This window comes from Heptranchias perlo, chromosome 24 (assembly GCF_035084215.1).
Source record: "Heptranchias perlo isolate sHepPer1 chromosome 24, sHepPer1.hap1, whole genome shotgun sequence".
Taxonomy (NCBI): domain Eukaryota; kingdom Metazoa; phylum Chordata; class Chondrichthyes; order Hexanchiformes; family Hexanchidae; genus Heptranchias; species Heptranchias perlo.
In genome coordinates this window covers 50,439,559-50,457,833 of record NC_090348.1, presented here as the reverse complement: position 1 = coordinate 50,457,833, position 18,275 = coordinate 50,439,559, and the positions used below count along the sequence as shown (strand labels likewise).

Here is an 18,275-nt window from a genome sequence, read left to right as displayed (position 1 = left end):
TATTTAGGAAGGACAGGCTAAAAAGGGAAAGGAGGTGGGGTAGCATTGTTAGTAAAGGAGGAAATCAATGCAACAGTGAGGAAGGATATTGGCTTGGAAAATCACGATGTGGAATCTGTATAGGTGGAGCTAAGAAACACCAAGAGGCGGAAAACATTTGTGGGGGTTGTCTATAGGCCCCCAAACAGTAGTGGAGATGTAGGGGAGGGCATTAAACAGGAAATTAGAGATGCATGCAAGAAGGGTACAACTATAATCATGGGTGACTTTAATCTACATATAGATTGGTCAAACTAAATTAGCAATAATACTGTGGGGGAGGAATTCCTGGAGTGTGTACGTGATGGTTTTCTAGACCAATACGTTGAGGAACTAACTAGAGAACAGACGATCCTAGACTGGGTATTGTGCAATGAGAAAGAATTAATTAACAATCTTGTTGTGCGGGGTCCCTTAGGGAAGAGCGACCAAAACATGATAGAATTCCTCATTAAGATGGAGAGTGAAGTAGTTGAATCCGAAACTAGGATCCTGAATTTAAATAAAGGAAATTATGAAAGTATGAGGTGCGAGTTGGCTATGATAGATTGGGGAACTTTACTAAAAGGGATGACGGTGGATAGGCAGTGGCTAATATTTAAAGAAGGTGTGCAGGAATTACAACAATTATTCATTCCTGTCTGGTGCAAAAATAAAACAGGAAAGGTGGCTCAACCGTGGCTTACAGAAGAAATTAGGGATAGTATTAGATCCAAAGAGGAGGCATATAAAATGGCCAGAAAAAGTGGCAAGCCTGAGGATTGGGAGCAGTTCAGAATTCAGCAAAGGAGGACCAAGAGATTGATTAAGAGGGGAAAAATAGAGTATGAGAGTAAACTAGCAGGGAACATAAAAACTGACTGTAAAAGCTTCTATAAATATGTCAAGAGAAAAAGATTAGTGAAGACAAATGTAGGTCCCGTACAGTCAGAAATGGGGGAAATTATAATGGGGAACAAAGAAATGGCAGAACAATTAAACACATACTTTGGTTCCGTCTTCACAAAGGAGGACACAAATAACCTCCCAGAAATGTTAGGGAACCAAGGGTCTAGTGAGAGGGAGGAACTGAAGGAAACCAGTATGAGTAAAAAAAATAGTGCTAGGGAAATTAATGGGGCTAAAGGCTGACAAGTCCCCAGGACCTGATAATCTACATCCCAGAGTACTAAAGGAAGTGGCCCTGGAAATCGTGGATGCATTGGTGATCATCTTCCAAAATTCTAGAGACTCTGGAACAGTTCCTACAGATTGGAGGGTGGCAAATGTAACCCCACTATTTAAAAAAGGAGGGAGAGAAAAAACAGGGAATTACAGACCAGTTAGCATCAGTAGTGAGGAAAATGCTAGAGTCTATTATAAAAGATGTGATAACAGAACAGTTGGAGGGCATTAATGGGATTGGACAAAGTCAGCCATGGGTTTATGAAAGGGAAATCATGCGTGGGAAATCTACTGGAGTTTTTTGAGGAGGTAACTAGTAGAATAGATAGGGGAAAACCAGTGGATGTGGTGTATTTGGATTTGCAGAAGACTTTTGATAAGGTTCCACACAAGAGGTTAGTGTGCAGAATTAAAGCACATGGGATTGGGTGGAATATACTGGCATGGATTGAGAATTGGTTGACAGATAGGAAAGAGAGAGTGAGAATTATCAGGTCTTTTTCTGGGTGGCAGGCAGTGACTAGTGGGGTACCGCAGGGATCAGTGCTTGGGCCCCAGCTTTTCACAATTTATATCAATGATTTGGGTGAGGGAACTAAGTGTAACCTTTCCAAGTTCGCAGACGACACAAAGCTGGGGTGAAATGTGAGCTGTGAGGAGGATGCAAAGAGGCTCCAATGTGATTTAGACAAATTGGGTGAGTGGGCAAGAACATGGCAGATGCAGTATAACGTGGATAAATGTGAGGTTATCCACTTTGGTTGTAAAAATAGAAAGGCAGATTATTATCTGAATGGTGATAGATTGGGAAAAGGGGAGGTGCAACGAGACCTGGGTGTCCTTGTACACCAGTCGCTGAAAGCGAGCATTCAGGTGCAGCAAGCAGTTAGGAAGGTGAATGGTATGTTGGCCTTCATTGCAAGAAGATTTGAGTACAGGAGCAGGGATGTCTTACTGCAGTTATACAGGGCCTTGGTGAGACCACATCTGGAGTATTGTGTGCAGTTTTGGTCGTCTTATCTGAGGAAGGATGTCCTTGCCATGGAGGGAGTGCAACAAAGGTTTACCAGACTGATTCCTGGGATGGCAGGACTGACATATGAGGAGAGATAGGGTCGACTAGGCCTATATTCACTAGAGTTTAGAAGAATGAGAGGTGATCTCATCGAAACAGATAAAATTCTAACAGGACTAGACAAACTAGACGCAGGTAGGATGTTCCCAATGGCTGGGGAGTCCAGAACCAGGGGTCACAATCTCAGGATACGGGGTATGCCATTAGAGCCGAGATGAGGAGAAATTTCATCACTCAGAGGGTGGTAAACCTGTGGAATTCTCTACCACAGAAGGCAGTGGAGGCCAAGTCATTAGACGTATTCAAGAAGGAGATAGATTTCTTAATGCTAAAGGGATCAAGGGATATGGGGAAAAAGCGGGAACAGGGTACTGAATTAGATGATCAGCCATGATCATTTTGAATGGCGGAGCAGGCCCGAAGGGCCGAATGGCCTACTGTTGCTCCTACTTTCTATGTTTCTATGTAAAACGAGACCTACTCATGGATGAATCAGACCTCTTCCATGTTGAACACCACTTGGAGGAAGCACTGAGGGCAGCAAGGGCACAGAATGTACTCTAGGTGGGGGACTTCAATGTCCATCGCCAAGAGTGCCTCGGTAGCACCACTACTGACCGAGCTGGCCGAGTCCTGAAGGACATAGCTGCCAGACTGGGCCTGCGGCAAGTGGTGAGTGAACCAACACGAGGGAAAAACCTACGTGACCTCGTCCTCACCAATTTACCTGTCGCAAATGCATCTGTCCATGACAGTATTGGTAGGAGTGACCATCACACAGTCCTCGTGGAGACGAAGTCTCGTCTTCGCACTGAGGACACCATCCACTATCACCGTGCTAAATGGGATAGATTCAGAACAGATCTAGCAGCTCAAAACTGGGCATCCATGAGGCACTGTGGGCCATCAGCAGCAGCAGAATTGTATTCCAGCACAATCTGTAACCTCATGGCCCGGCATATTCCTCACTCTACCATTACCAACAAGCCAGGGGATCAACCCTGGTTCAATGAGTGTAGAAAAGCATGCCAGGAGCAGCACCAGGCGTACCTAAAAATGAGGTGCCAACAAGAGCAGGTCAGAGGCTGGGTGTTCTGCGGCGAGTGACTCACCTCCTGACTCCCCAAAGCCTTTCCACCATCTACAAGGCACAAGTCAGGAGTGTGATGGAATACTCTCCACTTGCCTGGATGAGTGCAGCTCCAACAACGCTGAAGAAGCTCGACACGATCCAGGACAAAGCAGCCTGCTGGATTGGCACCCCATCCGGCACCCTAAACATTCACACCCTTCACCACCGGTGCACTGTGGCTGCAGTGTGTACCATCCACAGGATGCACTGCAGCAACTCGCCAAGGCTTCTTCGACAGCACCTCCCAAACCCACGATCTCTACCACGTACAAGGACAAGGACAAGGACAAGGGCAGCAGGCACATGGGAGCCACACCACCTGCACGTTCCCCTCCAAGTCACACACCATCCCGACTTGGAAATATATTGCAATTCCTTCATCGTCGCTGGGTCAAAATCCTGGAACTCCCTACCTAACAGCACTGTGGGAGAACCTTCACCACACGGACTGCAGCAGTTCAAGAAGGCGGCTCACCACCACCTTCTCAAGGGCAATTAGGGATGGGCAATCAATGCTGGCCTTGCCAGCGATGCCCACATCCCATGAACGAAAAAAAAGGCAGAGGTCATGGCTGAGGTACTAAATGAGTACTTTGCATCTTTCTTTACCAAGGAAGATGCTGCCAAAATCACAGTAAAAGAGGAGGTAGTTGAGATACTGGAAGGGCTAAAAATTGATAGAGGGTGGTACTAGAAAGGCTGCCTGTACTTAAAGTAGATAAGTCACCAGGTCCTGATGAGATGTATCCTAGGTTGCTGAGAGAAGTAAGGGTGGAAATTGCAGAGGTAGTGGCCATAATCTTCCAATCATCCTTAGATACGGGGGTGGTGCCAGAGGACTGGAGAATTGCAAATGTTATACCCTTGTTCAGAAAGGGGTGTAAGGATAAACCCAGCAACTAGAGGCCAGTCAGTTTAATCTCTGTGGTGGGGAAGCTTTTAAGAAACGATAATCTGGGACAAAATTAACAGTCACTTGGACAAGTGTGCATTCATTAAGGAAAGCCAGCATGGATTTGTTAAAGGCAAATCGTGTTTAACTAACTTGAGAGTTTTTTGATGAGGTAACAGAGAGGGTCGATGCAGTTGATGTGGCGTATGCGGATTTCCAAAAGGCGTTTGATAAAGTGCCACATAATATGCTTGTCAGCAAAGTTGAAGCCCATGGAATAAAAGGGGCAGTAGCAGCATGGATACAAAATTGGCTAAGTGACAGGAAACAGAGAATAGTGGTGAACAGTTGTTTTTCGGACTGGAGGGAGGTGTACAGTGGTGTTCCCCAGGGGTCGGTACTAGGACCACTGCTTTCCTTGGTATATATTAATGACTTGGATTTGGGTTTACACGGCACAATTTCAAAATTTGCAGATGACACAAAAGTTGGTAGTGTAGTGAACAGTGAGGAGGGTAGTGATAGACTTCAAGAGCACATAGAGAGGCTGGTGGAATGGGCGGACACGTCGCAGATGAAATTTAATGCAGAGAAGTGCGAAGTGATACATTTTAGTAGGAAGAACAAAGAGAGGCAATATAAACAAAAGGGTACAATTCTAAAGGGGCTGCAGGAACAGAGAGACCTGGGGTATATGTACACAGGTCTTTGAAGGTGACAGGGTAGGTTGAGTAAGTGGTTAAAAAATCATACGGGATCCTGGGCTTTATAAATAGAGGCATAGAGTACAAAAGCAAGGTGGTTATGATGAACCTTTATAAAACACTGGTTCAGCCACAGCTGGAGTATTGTGTCCAATTCTGGGCACCGCACTTTAGGAAGGATGTGATGGCCTTAGAGAGGGTGCTGAAAAGATTTACTAGAATGCTTCCAGGGATGAGGGACTTCAGTTACGTGGACAGACTGGTGAAGCTGTGGTTGTTCTCAGAGCAGAGAAAGTTGAGAGGAGATTTGATAGAGGTGTTCAAAATCATGAGGGGTCTAGAGAGAGTAGATAGAGAGAAACTGTTCCCATTGTTATTATCTTAATGGCGAGAAACTGGAAAGTACTGCAGTACAAAGGGATCTGGGGGTCCTAGTGCAAGAAAATCAAAAAGTTAGTATGCAGGTGCAGCAGGTGATCAAGAAGGCCAACGGAATGTTGGCTTTTATTGCTAGGGGGATAGAATGTAATAACAGGGAGGTATTGCTGCAGTTATATAAGGTATTGGTGAGACCACACCTGGAATACTGCATACAGTTTTGGTGTCCATACTTAAGAAAAGACATACTTGCTCTCGAGGCAGTACAAAGAAGGTTCACTCGGTTAATCCCGGGGATGAGGGGGTGGACATACGAGGAGAGGTTGAGTAGATTGGGACTCTACTCATTGGAGTTCAGAAGAATGAGAGGCGATCTTATTGAAACACATAAGATTGTGAAGGGGCTTGAGCGGGTGGATGCGGTAAGGATGTTCCCAAGGATGGGTGAAACTAGAACTCGGGGGCATAATCTTAGAATAAGGGGCTGCTCTTTCAAAACTGAGATGAGGAGAAACTTCTTCACTCAGAGGGTAGTAGGTCTGTGGAATTTGCTGCCCCAGGAAGCTGTGGAAGCTACATCATTAAATAAATTTAAAACAGAAATAGACAGTTTCCTAGAAGTAAAAGGAATTAGGGGTTACGGGGAGCGGGCAGGAAATTGGACATGAATTTAGATTTGAGGTTAGGATCAGATCAGCCATGATCTTATTGAATGGCGGAGCAGGCTCGTGGGGCTGATTGGCCTACTCCTGCTCCTATTTCTTATGTTCTTATTGGCAGTAGGGTCGAGAACCAGAGGAGACAGATTTAAGATTAATGGCAAAAGAACCAAAGGCGACATGAGGAAAATCTTTTTTATGCAGCGAGTGGTTATGATCTGGAATGCACTACCTGAAAGGATGGTGGAGGCAGATTCAATTGTGCATTTCAAAAGGGAATTGGATAATACTTGGAGAAAAAAATTGCAGGGCTATGGGGTAAGGGTGGGGGAGTGGGACTAGTTGGATTGCTCTGGCAGAGAGCTGAATGGCAGCCTCCTGTGCTGTAATCATTCTATGACTCTATAATCATAATAGTTTTTAAAAGGGAACTGGATAAATATTTGAAAAAGAAAAATTTAAAAATGTTTGAAAGATCTATCCATTTAGTCCTACTCCCCTGCTTTTTCCCTCAAACAGGTCGAATGGTCTCCTTGGGTGCTGTAAAATTCGATGATTGTGTAAAGGACTTAAACCCAGTTTTGATTCACCAGGATAATGCCACTTGAGATACTGGGACTATTTCTAGTGATCAGAGAAGGCTGAGAGGAGATTTAATAGACTTTTTTTAAATTGTGAAGGATTTTGATAGTGAATAGAGAAAGACTAGTTCCTCTGGTTGGAGATTAAGTGATGAGGAGTCACCAATTTAAAATGAGTGAGGAATTGAGAAATGTCTTTATGCAGAAAGTGTTAAAACATTGAATGCTTTGCCATAGGGAATAGTTGAGGTAGAGAACATTGTATCTTTTAAGGGAAGTACAGAGAAACTTTTGAAGCAGAGGAAGATACAGATCTAAGCAAGCCAGTGGGGTTAGTTTTAGATGCTATAACAAAGCTGCCATAGACAAAAAGGGTTGAATGGCCTCCTGTGCTGTAAACTTCTGTGGTTCTATAGTTTTTTCAATTATTGAGTCAGAAAGTTGAGCAAATGAGTGCGATCTTATCCTGAATCCAAACGAGATAGTATTACAGACCATTTACAATTTCTGCCTAAAATTGTTTTGAGTTTCATTATAATGCCTAAATTCTATCTGCCACATGTATTGAAAGTCAAGCACAGTTTAGTCCATGAATATATTTCATACCAGCCCTTTTTAATTTAATGTGTGTTTTTCTGTTTATCTGTCCAGATAAAAGCAAGGGTACAACAGCTTCCAGTCAGAGAAGAATTATTACAGAAGCTGGACTTGTATGTGGAAACAGTAATCAGTTCTCTCCCAGATGATCTACAGATGGTGTTGCACCGACATTGATCTGAACAACAGTGACCTACAGGCAGCTCAGTCCTTGAAAGGAACGCAGCAAAGAGAAGTCACATGTTAACACCAGACACCATCTGTCACATTTTGAAACTTCCATTGTACGAAGACACTGAGGGACATCAGTTGGGTGTAGTAGTAACGTTGTACCAGAGTGTGAAAGCTTGGATTCTGCAGCCAGACTTAATTGCAAATGATGAACTGTAATGTGGCCTGGTTTGCATGTGCTCGTGCACATTGAGAGGACCATGCTACTAGTTTTAAAAAGGTATCACATGATTAAATTAGACAGTTTTAAACCCATAATGTTGCTTGTTTCATGTGTTGTAAAATGTAACTTGTGGTCAGTCACTAAATGTGGGAGTGCATCCTGGAGCAATCAGCACTGCGCGACTTCCAACAGGAGCTCAGCGACATGATCCATTCTGTTGGATGTGTAGGATTACAGACCTGGCTGGTGCAAGATAAACTCTGCTGTTACTTTCTCTCCAACATGAGGCAACTGTGATGGAAATTAAATTGTTATAAAATCCATTGCACCAAGGTTGGCAGAACAGTTCGCTGATTGAAAGGTTAGATTGTGCCTGACCTTAAGGTGTTGTTGAATGCTACTTCTGTTTTAACAAAACTTGTTGGGACAAAAACAAAAGCTAGAAGGAAAGCTCATTGAGGTTGAAGGACATGTGGAGATACTAAATAAGTAGTTTGCCTCGTTCTTTAAGAGTGTGATAGTAAAAATATAGAGGTCAAGCAACTGGATAGGATAACTGTAGTTAAGGAAGTAATGAAGAAGCTAGTGGGACTTGAAGGAGAAAAAGCCCTGGGCCCTGATGGCATTCATCCTAGAATTCTGAGGCAAGTCAGAGGACTGACCACAATCTTTAAAACACCTTGGATTTGGAAGTTGTGTCAATGAACCGGAAGATTGCTAATGCAGCACCTCTGTTCAAAAACTGAGAAAGGGATAAATAAGGTAACTATAGACCAACCAGAATAACATCCGTGGGTAAGATCTTGAGGTTATAATACAAAATGAAATGATTAAGGATGGCCAGTGTGGATTTATAATAAAAGGCAAAGTATGTGACAAATGTAATAGCGTTCTTTGAGGAAGTAATGTTACACTAAGTCTACAGCACAAAAACAAGCCATTGGGCTCAACTAGTCTATGACTGCATTTATGCTCCACACGAACCTCCTCCCACCCCTCTTCATCTAACTTTATCAGCATAACTTTCTATTCCTTTCTCCCTCAAGCACTTCTCTAACTTCCCCTTAAATGCATCTATGCTAATTGCCTCAACTACTCCTTGTGGAAGTGAGTTCCACATTCTTACTGCTCTTGGTGTAAAGAAGTTTCTCCTGAATTCCCTATTGGATTTATTAGTGACTATTTTATATTTATGTTCTCCAGTTTTGAATTCCCCCCACAGTGGAAACATTTTCTCTACGTCTACCTTAGCAAGCCCTTTCATAATCTTAAAGAACTTTATCAGGTCACCCCCTCAGTCTTTTTTCTAGAGAAAAGAGCCCAGCCTGTTCAGCCTTTCCTGATAAGTAAATTGGATAAATATTTGAAGGGGAACAATTTGCAGGGCTATGGGGAAAGAACAGGGGAATGGGACTAATTAGATAGTTTTCAAAGAGCTGGCAGAATGGGCCAAATGCCTCTTTCTGTGCTGTACTAATCTATGATTCGATGATATCCTCTCAGTTCTGGTGTCATCCTTGTGAATCTTCTCCAGTGCCTCTATACCCTTTTGTTTTAATAATATGGAGACCAGAACCGTGCACAGTACTCTGTCATAATGAAGTCTATTGAGGAAAGAAATTGTGAATTTTGTGTATGTAGATTTTCAAAAGGTGTTTGATAAAGTCTTGAAAAATTGGGCCCATTTCCATTAGAACAGGGAAGATTATGGAGTGATTCGATAGAGCTGTTTAAAATTACTGAAGGAGGGTCAGAGTCGATCGACACAGACTGTTTTCAGTGAGTGAGAGACCAGTCCTTGGGATTATGACAACTGCCCATAATTCCTAGTTTCCTCCCTTTGAAAAAGTTTTTAAACCTAATTTGTTACCTATACCCCCAATACTATATCCCTTAATCATCTTCAATTGTCCCCTATGCAGTACCTTGTCAAAAGCTTTCTGAAAATCCACGTACATCACATCCACTATATCTGTCACCTCTTCGAAGGTCAGGTTTGTCGAGCACAATCTTCCTTTCTGAAATCCGTGTTGGCTGCTTCTAATTATTTTCTCCTTTTCCAGGCCCTTCGTCCTCCTTTACCTTAACTGGGCAGGACTGGAACCAATGTCCTAGGGGGAGTGTTTGCCAGTGCTGTTGGGGAGGGTTTAAACTAATGTGGCAGGGGGATGGGAACTGATGCAGGAAGTCAGTGGGAAGTAAAGTGGTGACAGAAACAAAAGGCAGTAAGGGAGAGTGTACAAAACATGACCGGACAGATGGTCTGAGAAAGCAGGGCAAAGACCAAGGGAAGTCTAGATTAAACTGCATTTATTTCAATGCAAGAAGTCTGATGGGCAAAGCAGATGAACTCAGGGCATGGATGGGTACATGGGACTGGGATGTTATAGCGATTACTGAAACATGGCTAAGGGAGGGGCAGGACTGGCAGCTCAATGTTCCAGGGTACAGATGCTATAGGAAAGATAGAGCAGGAGGTAAGAGAGGAGGGGGAGTTGCGTTCTTGATTAGGGAGAACATCACGGCAGTCGTGAGAGGGGATATATCCGAGGGTTCGCCCACTGAGTCTATATGGGTAGAACTGAAAAATAAGAAGGGAGTGATCACTTTGATAGGATTGTACGACAGACCCCCAAATAGTCAACGGGAAATTGAGGAGCAAATATGTAAGGAGATTACAGACAGCTGCAAGAAAAATAGGGTGGTAATAGTAGGGGACTTTAACTTTCCCAACATTGACTGGGACAGCCATAGCATTAGGGGCTTGGATGGAGAGAAATTTGTTGAGTGTATTCAGGAGGAATTTCTCATTCAGTATGTGGATGGCATGACGAGAGAGGGGGCAAAACTTGACCTCCTCTTGGGAAATAAGGAAGGGCAGGTGACAGAAGTGTTAGTGAGGGATCACTTTGGGACCAGTGATCATAATTCCATTAGTTTTAAGATAGCTATGGAGAATGATAGGTCTGGCCCAAAAGTTAAAATTCTAAATTGGGGAAAGGCCAATTTTGATGGTATTAGACAGGAACTTTCAGAAGTTGATTGGGAGAGTCTGTTGGCAGGCAAAGGGACGTCTGGTAAGTGGGAGGCTTTCAAAAGTGTGTTAACCAGGGTTCAGGGTAAGCACATTCCTTATAAAGTGAAGGGCAAGGCTGGTAGAAGTAGGGAACCTTGGATGACTCGGGAGATTGAGGCCCTAGTCAAAAAGAAGAAGGAGGCATATGACATGCATAGACAGCTGGGATCAAGTGGATCCCTTGAAGAGTATAGAGATTGCCGGAGTAGAGTGAAGAGAGAAATCAGGAGGGCAAAAAGGGGACATGAGATTGCTTTGGCAGATAAGGCAAAGGAGAATCCAAAGAGCTTCTACAAATACATAAAGGGCAAAAGAGTAACTAGGGAGAGAGTAGGGCCTCTTAAGGATCAACAAGGTCATCTATGTGCGGAACCACAAGAGATGGGTGAGATCCTAAATGAATATTTCACATCGGTATTTACGGTTGAGAAATGCATGGATGTTAGGGAACTTGGGGAAATAAATAGTGATGTCTTGAGGAGTGTACATATTACAGAGAGGGAGGTGCTGGAAGTCTTAACGCGCATCAAGGTAGATAAATCTCCGGGACCTGATGAAATGTATCCCAGGACGTTATGGGAGGTCAGGGAGAAAATTGCGGGTCCCCTAGCAGAAATATTTGCATCGTCGACAGCTACAGGTGAGGTGCCTGAAGATTGGAGGGTAGCAAATGTTGTGCCTTTGTTTAAGAAGGGCGGCAGGGAAAAGCCTGGGAACTACAGACATCTGTAGTGGGTAAGTTGTTAGAGGGTATTCTGAGAGACAGGATCTACAGGCATTTGGAGAGGCAACAGTCAGCATGGTTTTGAGAGAGGAAAATCATGTCTCACGAATTTGAGTTTTTTGAAGGGGTAACCAAGAAGATAGATGAGGGCTGTGCAGTAGACGTCGTCTACATGGACTTTAGCAAAGCCTTTGACAAGGTACCGCATGGTAGGTTGTTACATAAGGTTAAATCTCACGGGATCCAAGGTGAGGTAGCCAATTGGATACAAAATTGGATTGACGACTGGAGACAGAGGGTGGTTGTAGAGGGTTGTTTTTCAAACTGGAGGCCTGTGACCAGCGGTGTGCCTCAGGGATCGGTGCTCGGTCCGCTGTTATTTGTTATTTATATTAATGATTTGGATGAGAATTTCGGAGGCATGGTTAGTAAGTTTGCAGATGACACCAAGATTGGTGGCATTGTGGACAGTGAAGAAGGTTATCTAGGATTGCAACGGGATCTTGATAAATTGGGCCAGTGGGCCGATGAATGGCAGATGGAGTTTAATTTAGATAAATGTGAGGTGATGCATTTTGGTAGATCGAATCGGGCCAGGACCTACTCCGTTAATGGTAGGGCGTTGGGGAGAGTTACAGAACGAAGAGATCTAGGAGAATAGGTTCATAGCTCCTTGAAAGTGGAGTCACAGGTGGATAGGGTGAAGAAGGCATTCGGCATGCTTGGTTTCATTGGTCAGAACATTGAATACAGGAGTTTGGATGTCTTGTTGAAGTTGTACAAGACATTAGTAAGGCCACACTTGGAATACTGTGTACAGTTCTGGTCACCCTATTATAGAAAGGATATTATTAAACTAGAAAGAGTGCAGAAAAGATTTACTAGGATTCTACCAGGACTTGATGGTTTGACTTATAGGGAGAGGTTGGATAGACTGGGACTTTTTTCCCTGGAGAGTAAGAGGTTTAGGGGTGATCTTATACAAGTCTATAAAATAATGAGGGGCATAGATAAGGTAGATAGTCAAAATCTTTTCCCAAAGGTAGGGGAGTCTATAACAAGGGGGCATAGATTTAAGGTGAGAGGGGAGAGATACAAAAGGGTCCAGAGGGGCAATTTTTTCACTCAAAGGGTGGTGAGTGTCTGGAACAAGCTGCCAGAGGCAGTAGTAGAGGCGGGTACAATTTTGTCTTTTAAAAAGCATTTGGACAGTTACATGGGTAAGATGGGTATAGAGGGATATGGGCCAAGTGCAGGCAATTGGGACTAGCTTAGTGGTATAAACTGGGCGGCATGGACATGTTGGGCCGAAGGACCTGTTTCCATGTTGTAAAGTTCAATGATTCTATAACTAACTTCTCATACTTGCCTTTAATTCATTATATCTCTCATCTCGTTTTTAACAAATTTGGTATTTACCTCCGCCCCAATATCCACTTTTGTAAATACCAAAGTGAAATCCTTGTTAAATAGCTCTGCCAATTTCTGCTTATCCTCTATTAACTCATTATCCTCTCCTCTCAGGGTTCCCACATCCCATTTAACAATTCTCTTTTTACCCATATTTGTAGAATACTTAATATTTTTTGAGATTCTCACTTCATGCTTCCTCCTTGTTTAGCTTATTATTAATTATTTTCTCATTCTCTCATTTTTAATCATACTCACAGGCCCCAAATACATTCCTTTTCAATTTTAATTTGTTTCAAAATCATGAAGGGTCCAGACAGATAGAGAGAAACTGTTTCCAGTGGCAGAAAGGTCAAGGACCAGAGGGCACAGATTTAAGGTGATTGGCAAAAAAACCAAAGGCAGCATTAGGAAAAACCTTTTTACACAGCAAGTGGTTAGGATCTGGAATGCACTGACTGAGGGGGTGGTGGAGGCAGATTCGATCACAGCCTTCAAAACGGAACTGGATAAGTACTTAAAAGTAAAAAAAAAATTGCAGGGCTACTGGGATAGGGCGGGGGAGTGGGACTAGCTGGATTGCTCTTGCATAGAGCCAGCATGGACTCAATGGGCCGAATGGCCTCCTCCCATGCTGTAACCTATGCTTCGAACCATTTTATTTATCCACTGCATTTTGAAACTTGAAATAGTTTACTTTTTTAAAAAATGGTATATATTTATTTTGAAACTTTTCAATCGTTTAAAAAAATATCCCACTGTTATTTCACTTTCCACCTCACCGCAGCTAGCCAATTCTCGGTACCACACTTTAGGAAGGATGTCGAGGCCTTGGAGGGGGTGCAGAGAAGATTTACTAGAATGATACCAGGGATGAGGGACTTCAGTTATGTGGAAAGACTGGAGAAGCTGGGGGTTGTACTCCTCAGATCAGAGAAGGTTAAGGAGAGATCAAAATTATGAGGGGTTTTGCTAGAGTAGTGCTGGAGTCATACCTAGCACAAAGGAAGATGGTCGTGGTTGTTGGAGGCCAATCATCTCAGCCCCAGGATATTGCTGCAGGAGTTCCTCAGGGCAGTGTCCCAGGCCCAACCATCTTCAGCTGCTTCATCAATGACCTTCCCTGCATCATAAGGTCAGAAATGGGGACGTTCGCTGATGATTGCAGTGTTCAGTTCCATTCACAACCCCTCAAATAATGAAGCAGTCCGAGCCCGCATGCAGCAAGACCTGGACAACATCCAGGCTGGGGCTCATAAGTGGCAAGTAACATTCACGCCAGACAAGTGCCAGGCAATGACCATCTCCAACAAGAGAGAGTCTAACCACCGCCCCTTGACATTCAACGGCATTACCATTGCCGAATCCCCCACCATCAACATCCTGGGGGTCACCATTGATCAGAAACTTAACTGGACCAGCCATATAAATACTGTGACTACAAGAGCAGGTCAGAGGTTGGGTATTCTGCGGCAAGTGACTCACCTCCTGACTCCCCAAAGCCTTTCCACCATGTACAAGGCACAAGTCAGGAGTGTGATGGAATATTCTCCACTTGCCTGGGTGAGTGCAGCTCCAACAACACTCAAGAAGCTCGACACCATCCAGGACAAAGCAGCCTGCTTGATTGGCACCCCATCCACCACCTAAACATTCACTCCCTTCACCACCGGCGCACAGTAGCTGCAGTGTGTACCATCCACAGGATGCACTGCAGCAACTCGCCCAGGCTTCTTCGACAGCACCTCCCAAACCCGCGACCTCTACTACCTAGAAGGACAAGAGCAGTAGGCACATGGGAACAACACCACCTGCACGTTCCCCTCCAAGTCACACACCATCCCGACTTGGAAATATATCGCCGTTCCTTCATCGTCACTGGGTCACAATCCTGGAACTCCCTTCCTAACAGCACTGTGGCCGAATCTACACCACATGGACTGCAGCGGTTCAAGAAGGCGGCTCACCACCACCTTCTCGAGGGCAATTAGGGATGGGCAATAAGTGCTGGCCTCGCCAGTGACGCCCACATCCCATGAACGAATAAAAAAAAACTGTTTCCACTGGCAGAAAGATTGGTAACCAGAGGACACGGATTTATGGAAAAGAATCAGCAGGGAGATGAGATTTTTTTTTAAAAACACAGCAAGTGGTTATAATCTGGAATACACTGCTTGAAAGGGCAGTGGAAGCAGATTCAATAATAACTTTAAAAAGGGAACAGAGTAGGGAAGTGGGATTAATTGGATAGCTCTTTCAAAGAGTCGGCACAGTCACACTGGGCTCAATGGCCTCCTCCTATGTTGTATCATTCTATGAAATCTTTGATGCCTAACCATATTGACTCTGAACTTCTGTGTACATCAGCCCGCTACAGCTGCAACCATATGGAAAGTCCTTCTTCTATCTTATCCCATTCTGTCCCTGCTTAAAAAAAGTCAATCATGGGCAGAATTCCCAATTTTGAATCTCATTTAAATATAGTTTTGCAAAGCCTTTTTAGTGACTATTGCATATCTCTGAGTAATTGTGTCAAACTGGCATGTTGTGACCTTAACTATTTCTAATAGCTAATAATAAGGACATCACGACGCTTGGAATAGTGCAATGGGGAAGTTATAATGATGATTCTGCTTACCCTTCTGTTCCTATTGATTGAAGTAGTTTCAGTCCACATTGATGCAGAGGTGTAACCACTGTCTTGCACTGGGTACAGTATAACTTCAGTTAGTGGCAAAGCCACATTTTAGGTGCACCTGCCTACGGCATTATGTGGGAAGATCACAAACTTTGTTGTTTTTAATGTTCAGAAAAAGTGGATGCTCCCTCCTGCCCACCTGTAAACATGGGAAAAAAGTAGCTATTTTTCTCCATCTGCTGATGTAGATTTTCAGCATTTGAATTTTTTTTAAAACAATTAATTGTCTAGATCACACAGCACATTACAGGCATCCACCCAGTGACTCTTTGTCACTGAGCTCGGTGAGATATAGGCGGCAGTATAACTTGAGTCTGGTGCTGGTGTATTGTACTCCACATACACCTGGGTCTGTAGCTGTAGTTAATAAAAGCCCAGGCTGATGAAAGGCTAAAGAAGTTAGACTTACTTTCTTTGGACAAGGCAAAGGTGATCTGACTGATATTTTCAAAACGCAATTAACATTAATCAGAATTGAAGGGAGCCTAGAGCAGAAGATAAGTAAGAAATTAAATCAAGTGGGACTTTTTCAGCCATAGAATAAAAAATAAACAACACTTCAAAAGTGTTTGTTTAATCTGTTAATCATTCTATTGTAACATCTACTTTGGCTTAAAATTTTGTACAAAGGAAGTTGAATATATTCATTACGAATGAGTCAAAGGGCTACAGTTCCATGTATAATTCTACAAAAGTACAATCTAGAAACCATGTATCACACAAAAAAAGATCAGAAAATGAACTCAAATCTCGACCCCAGCCGATCTGTTTCAGGAAATCTCTGCCTTTATCTTCTACAAACCAAATATTTCAGGTCTATTGATGTTATTTGCTATCCTGCACATCAGTCACATTCCAAAGCAAATTATACCACACCTCCAGTATAAGCAGAAAGCACAATCAGCATGCCTGTCTGGGAAAGCAGTGTGATATAAAAGTCATGATGTGGAGATGCCGGTGATGGACTGGGGTTGACAATTGTAAACAATTTTACAACACCAAGTTATAGTCCAGCAATTTTATTTTAAATTCACAAGCTTTCGGAGGCTTCCTCCTCACATCGTTCACCTGACGAAGGAGGAAGCCTCCGAAAGCTTGTGAATTTAAAATAAAATTGCTGGACTATAACTTGGTGTTGTAAAATTGTTTACAATTGATATAAAAGTGACAGCAAATCTAAGGGCGGGGTCTAAGCAGCACGCTATGACAGCTGAATGGATTAAAATGTAAAATACCTGTGGCTGACACACAGTGATTTATCGCAATGCCCTATGTGAATTAGTGTTCAAAATTCAAAAGGGCCAGTGTATATTGGATCCTCCTTTCCAAAATGTATTCTGTAATTTGGGGGATTTTGATAGAGTAGATCGGGGAGAAACTGTTTCCACTGGCAGGAAGGTCGATAACCAGAGCACTCATTTAGAGTCATAGAGTTATACAGCACGGATAGAGGCCCTTCGGCCCATCGTGTTAGGATAATTGGCAAAAGAACCAGAGGCAACACGAGAATTTTTTTTTAAACTCTTGAGTTGTTATGATCTGGAATGCACTACCTGAAAGGGTGGTGGAAACTGATTCAATAATAACTTTCAACAGGAATTGGATAAATACTTGAAGGGGAAAAATTTGCAGGGCTGTGAGGAAAGAGCAGAGGAGTGGGACTAATTGGACAGCTCGACCAAAGATGGGCAAAATGGCCTCCTTCTGTATGATTCTATGATTAAGTTTTTCCTTTTTTCGGGGCACCTAAAATCAGCCACACCACCAATTAATTTTGTAAAACATCGCAAGGCACTTCCCTAATCAGGAACTGATCATGCTTGCTAGTCTTGAAACTCATAAAAATTAATACATGCCACCAGTTCCATGAGGTTTCTTTTGATCTCACACTGTGACTTCAGCAGAAACCCCAGAGAAATCTGCTGTTTTCACCATTTCTCCAGGGTTTCTGTTGCTCTCCTAAGTTATGGCCAACCGGTGGAAATGTGTGTTTCTTGAATCAAGTACTGAAATTCCAAGAAGCAGAGAAGTGCTCCAAACCTACATCTGTACAGAAAAACATTTAGTGAGAGCAACATGTATAGGCACTGCATCAACTCAGCATTAACCAGCCCAGCTGATCCCCACAAGTGGTCTTTGCAGGGAGAAAACTAGCCCTTATTTGACTGATATTTCATAGCAGGAAGAAAGTACTTTAAACAATAAGGCTAACTGACACCTGCATTGAAGAGCACAGGGACGTATTCTTCACATCAAAGGGTCAGCAGTGAATGAAAGGGAATAGCTAGAGAGCTGGCCATTCCTTTGGTTTCTAGTACAGTCCTGGTAATAAAACAGAAAGATTACTTAATCAAGAAGGATATTATTTTACAAAGGATAGCTTTTTGGCAGTAGAATTTGCACCAGGTCTTAGGGAAGTGTTATTACCACAAAAAGCTTAAAAGGAACCCATTTTCTTTTATTTCATCAAAAGCAAAATATTGCTGATGCTGGGAGATCTGAAATAAAAACAGAAAATGCTGGAAATACTCAGTAAGTCAGGCAGCGCCAGTGGAGAAAGAAACAGAGTTACCATTTCAGTGTTTCTCCACAAATGCTGCCTGATGTGCTGAGTATTTTCAGCATTTCTGATTTTATTTCATGTCAGTTTCATGTCCTTAATACTTTCAAAATTGTTACATAAAGGATAACGAGTTTGCTTACAAACTATTCCAACTTTGCTGCATTTCATAATGATGTAGTCACTGGCCTG

At 43.0% G+C, this 18,275-nt stretch overlaps 1 protein-coding gene across 8 annotated transcripts in view; it reads left to right on the top strand.

Annotated features, from left to right (window-relative positions):
* Positions 1-7,710, top strand: part of dennd6b (DENN/MADD domain containing 6B) — a 236,093-nt gene extending 228,383 nt beyond the window's left edge. For 5 of the 8 annotated variants that reach the window (XM_068005278.1, XM_068005279.1, XM_068005276.1 and 2 more), the window contains one exon: positions 7,276-7,710. In XM_068005278.1, coding sequence (XP_067861379.1) covers positions 7,276-7,398 — 123 coding nt within the window. In that variant the 3' untranslated portion in view covers positions 7,399-7,710. The remainder of the gene's footprint in view (positions 1-7,275) is intronic. The other 3 variants (XR_010967118.1, XR_010967117.1, XR_010967119.1) reach the window with 2 other exon arrangements.
* The last annotated feature ends 10,565 nt before the right edge of the window (positions 7,711-18,275 follow it).